Source organism: Toxorhynchites rutilus, chromosome 1 (assembly GCF_029784135.1).
Source record: "Toxorhynchites rutilus septentrionalis strain SRP chromosome 1, ASM2978413v1, whole genome shotgun sequence".
Classification (NCBI taxonomy): domain Eukaryota; kingdom Metazoa; phylum Arthropoda; class Insecta; order Diptera; family Culicidae; genus Toxorhynchites; species Toxorhynchites rutilus.
The window spans coordinates 114,428,967-114,434,473 of NC_073744.1; the positions used below are offsets into that span (position 1 = coordinate 114,428,967).

The window sequence follows — 5,507 nt, forward strand, 5'->3', positions numbered from 1 at the left end:
ATCTTTCGTAGTCTCGGCTGCTATTGACGTAGGACTACGTCTAACCGGAAGATATAGGGGGTGAAATGGAAATCTAGGCACTGAACAAGAAGGAAAAAATGCAAGATTTGGAACGCTTATAACTCGAGCATTTCTCAATAGATCGCAAAGGTTTTTGCATCAATTGATAGGAAATATATCTACGCATCTATCATAACGAATAACATTTCATTTTTCTTGAAATAAATAATTGAATAATTGTGAAATATCAAGCATTGTCCAAATACACTATGTGCCCATTTTTGATTGGTCCATTTTGTGCTCCTCAAATCGTACCGACCAAAACGGGCAACCAGAGCAGCAGCGAAATAGAATGAAGCACGATTGGAAAGGAAAAAGAAAAAAATGAGGGAAACATTGGTCGCAGTCTCACACATGCGTAATTCTCGAGCCAGCCAGTCAGCTTAAAAATCTCCTCTCCGCTGCCGTAACGATCATTCTCATCCGAACCGTACACCACATCGTTTCGCATCACCTCACATCAACAAACCAACACAAGCAGCCATGGTTGGATATGGCAAAGGAGGAAAAGTGAAGGGAAAGGCAAAATCCCGCTCGAACCTTGATCTGGAGTTCCCGCTCGTGTTGATCTGGAGTTCCCCGCAAGGGTAGCTAGGCCGAGGGCGTTAGTACCAGTATACCAGTCCACCTAGCCGGCGTTATATAGTTTCGGCCGCCGGAGTGATCGAGTTAGCTGGCAAAGCTGCTCGCGACGATAAGAAAACCTGCATTCGGAACAGAACACATTCGGTTCGGCGGACATCAAGACACCAGGCAGTTGCAGCGAATGGCGAGTGGCAAACGCAATCGCAAAACGGCATCAGGTAGCAGAAGAAAAAAGTTTGTTCTTTATACAAACTGCTTTGGCGGCAAATCCAGAACAAGGCGGCATCGAGGGCGTTCGAAATGGTTTTTTTCAAAACCACGAGTACTAAGTTTTCTAAATTGGAACCATTCCATAAAACAAGGCGCTTTTCAGGGCCATTAAACCTTCCAAAAAAGAGTTTAGGAAATAAAGTTCAATGCTTTCTAAAACATTATCCAAAATAATAATAAAACACAAATTGATGTTTTCATAATTTGTTTGCCAGGATTTGATGAGTATGTGAATTTGGCAGTTGTTCTGAGCTTATTGATAGTTGGGGACTTTCCTGATTATTCAATTTTCACCAATTCTTAAATTGTTTCCTGATTTAAAGTACAGTAATCTACAATTAGTTCGACATTTAGCTAATTGGACGGACATGTAATGCGACTTATTTAGTTGGACATTTTTGTAAACATAGAGATCCAAATTATGACCCCACATTGAAAGTCGACACTGTACCACTGTCATCGCAAATGTTCAATTACAGGTTAAAATTACCTCCAATCCGGCACTGAGTGGTGGTAATGCGACGTGCCATTGAATGTAATTTACTGTAAAATATGTCACAAGCTGGATGGGAAGAAATTTTCCAACTGTGAAAGCTGTGGCGAGTGACAACAAATCGCTAAACAGGAAGGTTTAGCCGAACAAGATGGGAATATCGAGTGATAACAAAAACACAACACCAAAGGTTCTTTTCAGAACCATCAACATATTCATAAAGAGTAAACAGTAAACTAATCCATTTTTCAGGTAGATAGGTAGGTATTCACGTAGGTGAAGAAAATAAAACAATATATTTAAAATATATATTTAACAAAAGCTGTCCCCTTTGTATAGTCCTACGTCACTCCGGTTATGTCCCCGACATTACCCACCCGTCTTTCATTTTGTATGAAACAGGAAGATACTCGATGGATTGACTGACGATGTTGCAGATCACCTGTTCCACTTCGAGGGACGCAATCACTTAGTCCTCGTTCGGCCTTACGTGGCTGTTGATCAAACGGGATAGTATATCGGCGTGCCCAAAATGATCCGTAGAAATATGCTCGATTTTGAAATCGTAGAGTAACATGGTGAGTGCCCATCTTTGGAGACGGTTGGCGGTGTAAGGTGGAATCCCTTGTTTCGAGCCGAAAATGGCCACAAGAGGCTTGTGGTCCGTCTGCAGGATGAAATGTCTGCCGTAGATCATTCTATGGAACTTTGTTACGGCGTATACGAGGCCCAACGCCTCTTTCTCGATCTGACTATAGCGGGATTCGGCTGGAGTCAGACTCCGGGATGCATGGTATACTGCCTTTTCCGACCCGTCGGGGAATCGATGAGCAATGTGGGCGCCTATTCCCACATTTGATGCGTCTGCTGACACTACCATCGTTAGGCGAGGATTGTAGTGAGTCAGCATGAGGGGTGATTGCAAAACTTCTTTGAAACGGTTGAATGAACGTTGACATGCATCTGTCCACTGGAAACTGGCCCCCTCCTTGAGGAGCTCATCCAGCGGTTGGCGAAGTTTCCGCATCTCTCGGATGTATTTGCCGTAATAATTAATCGCCCCTAAATAGGATCTCAGGGTGGGTACATCGTTTGGCGGAGGCATGTTGATTATTGCCTTCACCTTATCTGGATCAGGGCGTATGCCCTCGGAATCCAGAAGTTGGCCCAAGTATTTAACTTGGTGCATGAAGAACCGGCATTTTTCGATCTTCACGGTGAACCCATACTCCTGGATGCGTTGCAGGACTAAATGTAAATTTCGTCTATGTTCCTCCGCATTCCGGCCACCGATCAAGATGTCGTCAAGGTAGGGTGACGTACATTCGATGCCGGATAGCATCGTGTCCATGATCTGTTGGAACGCTCCCGGTGCGCTTTTGATTCCGGGTGAGAGACGGTTGAACCGGTACAGTCCTTTGTGGGTATTGATATTAATCAATTTGCGACTTTCCTCGTCTACGGGAACTTGTAGATAGGCGTTGGACAGGTCGATGTGACTGAATATAGTGCAATTTGCCATTCGATTGAAGATATCCTCCGGAAGAGGCAGAGGATAGCTGTTTGACTCTAACACGTTGTTCAGGCCGGTAGAAAAATCGGCGCATATGCGGACGGAGCGGTCCGGCTTACGTACCACCACAATCGGTGCTGCCCAATCTGCATACGTAACCGGCGTGATGATGCCCAGGTGTTCTAGGCGCTTCAGCTCATCTTCGACGACCACTTCCATACCGTATGATACCGGTCGCTTAGGCCTGAATACTGGTTGAGCTCCCTCCTTGAGCGTGAAATGTACTTGCGTTTTCGTACAGAGGCCCATGCGTTCCGTGAAAACGTCTGGAAACATGGCCCTCAACTCGGCGATCTGCTGGTCTTCTTGTTTGGTGTCGACCAGCTTACAGAAGGACGAAAATGGAACGTCCCACAGGCCAAACTCGTCCAACAAGTCTGAGCCTAAAACATTCAAAGAAAGGTTAGAGCTACAAACGTAACAGTTACCTTCCCGTTGGGTATTGCCGATGGTGATTGAGGCTCGGAACATCGCATCGATAGCAAGCCTGCTTCCCGAAGCAGTCTGCACCTGACAGTCGGGTGGTGACGTTTGTGGTGCCCCGACTCTGATCCAATTTTGTTTAGAAATGATGGTTATGTCGGACCCGGAATCCAGTTGAAGGTTCACTGGCACACCGTTGATGTTGGTTTCGACGTACCGACGGCTCCGCTTCACATCCTTTACCACGACGATCTTATTCGAGTGCCTTGGTTTATGCTGCTGCTTCCCTTTATTGAACTTCGATCGCTGCTTGAAGCACCCACAGTAGCCTTCCTTGTGCCCCGTCTGACCGCAGTCCCGGCACTTATGTTCCTTGAAACTGCACTGGCTGGAGAAATGCATACCACCACAGCACCAACAAGGCGTCTTCGGTGCGTCTCCTTTGCTTTTGGTATTGCCCCAGTTTCCCTTTTTGCGATGATTCGGAGAGCGAGATCTGTAGGCCTTCGTAGCGGCGACGGTGGATGTCGATGTTTGACCACCGATGAGAACAGTATCTTTCTTCAGATTTATGAGGCTTTTGCAATCCTCCACTACTTTTTCCAATGTGATGTCGTTCGTCTCGTTGATTTTCGATAACAAGCGCATCCGTATATCAGAGTCCTTGGAAGATTTGAGTCCACACACAAATATCAGGCATTTGAACTGCTCCTCTTTGAGTTCCTGGAGCTTAAAATCGACGCACGCACGGTTGACCTTGCAAGAGTAGCTGATAAAATCATCATTCTCATCTTTCGTCGTCTGAAGGCATTGATATCGACGATGAAAGGTAGACACGGGCGTGCCGAAAATTGTCTTAAGCTTGGCAATGGTCTCATCAAACGTAAATTCCTTCGAAAGTTTAGGAAGTATGAACGAAGTATATCGTTCGTGTGCGGTGGGACTCAGCTTTCTGAGTAGAAGTCGAACTTTTGCGTCATCCTGAAGCTGTGCAGCGTCTTTTTCGAAAAGATCCGCGTACCGTGAGAACCAAGCGTCGAAAGAACATCCTTTTTCTGCATCGTAGACAAATTCCGTGATATTCGTCGCTAAGGAATCGAGGATATATTCGTTCCGGTTTGTATTTTGGACACTTCCTTGGATACCCGCCATCTGCTCTGCTAACCTTGCCATCAGCGCATTTTGGTTATTCAGGATTGTCAAAATTGTGTCCTTGAATGGCTGTTCTTGAGCTTGTTGTAATGGCGGATTGGACATCTTTTTTCCTTTGTTCGTACAGAGCTTACACACGCGGTTTCAACGTGTCGCGATATTTCTTTCGATTTAACACGGAAATTTTACCGACACGCGATTCACCGGACTCGTCGCCACTTTGTTACGTCTTGGCTAATGTATGAACGACAATTATATTTACGTAACAATAATAACTTTATTACTATTCTAATGTTTTAAAATAAATAACTTGGTCAGCACTCGAGCGTGGTTACTGAGGAATAGAGCACGAACATGGGGTCGCTCGTGACAGCTGTGGCCTAGCCGGCGGCAAGGCCAATGAATGGAAGGTGCAATAACTGTTGTATGATGGAAGTGTGCGTACTACCGTAAGCGCACCGTCGTTGGGTGGTACCCCAACAGTTAGTTAGCCGACTATCCTCAGTTGACTATGACTATGCCGTGCCCTGATCAGAGCCCAGTACTTTTACACTGTGCTGTTCTGGACAGTTCGGTAGATTTGCTGTTTTAGGCACATATTTGACCTTATGTGCATTATACCATTCCAGGATGGATTTTGCATAGTGACGAGACCAAATCTAGCCAAAACAACGCTGGAGAGTCGTGGCTTCTCATGAATGGTAGCAACTGCTTCTGGAGACATTCCTTCTCGTAGACATCTTTGTTGATAGTGCCGGTAGAGACGAAAGATTTGGATTTTCGGCCACAACTGTATATGGTCTGCCAAACCAAGTACTTTTTGGGGAATTTAGACTGCTTCTTGGTCCGGAAACACTCGGCTACGGTATTCCTTCGCATTGCAGTATAAAAAGCGAGACCCGGAAGCTGTTTAAGGTCTTCGAGAACATAAGTTTCATCGTCCATTATGGT

The 5,507-nt window shown here is 45.5% G+C and overlaps 1 protein-coding gene across 1 annotated transcript; it reads right to left on the reverse strand.

The window, feature by feature from the left end:
* Positions 1-1,877: 1,877 nt before the first annotated feature.
* Positions 1,878-4,661, reverse strand: LOC129761353 (uncharacterized protein K02A2.6-like). Its single transcript, XM_055759070.1, has 2 exons — positions 3,410-4,661; positions 1,878-3,364 (listed from the first exon to the last, which is right to left on the reverse strand). The coding sequence occupies exons 1-2, from the start codon at positions 4,659-4,661 to the stop codon at positions 1,878-1,880; spliced, it is 2,739 nt and encodes a 912-aa protein (XP_055615045.1).
* Between the last annotated feature and the right edge of the window lie 846 nt (positions 4,662-5,507).

What these genes read in the sequence shown, in the direction of transcription:
- LOC129761353 (XM_055759070.1), bottom strand. Translation starts at nt 4,661, where the DNA reads ATGTCCAATCCGCCATTACAACAAGCTCAAGAACAGCCATTCAAGGAC. An exon ending in CGGCAATACCCAACGGGAAG is followed by an intron (nt 3,365 to 3,409) that starts GTAACTGTTACG and finishes TGAATGTTTTAG; the next exon opens with GCTCAGACTTGTTGGACGAG.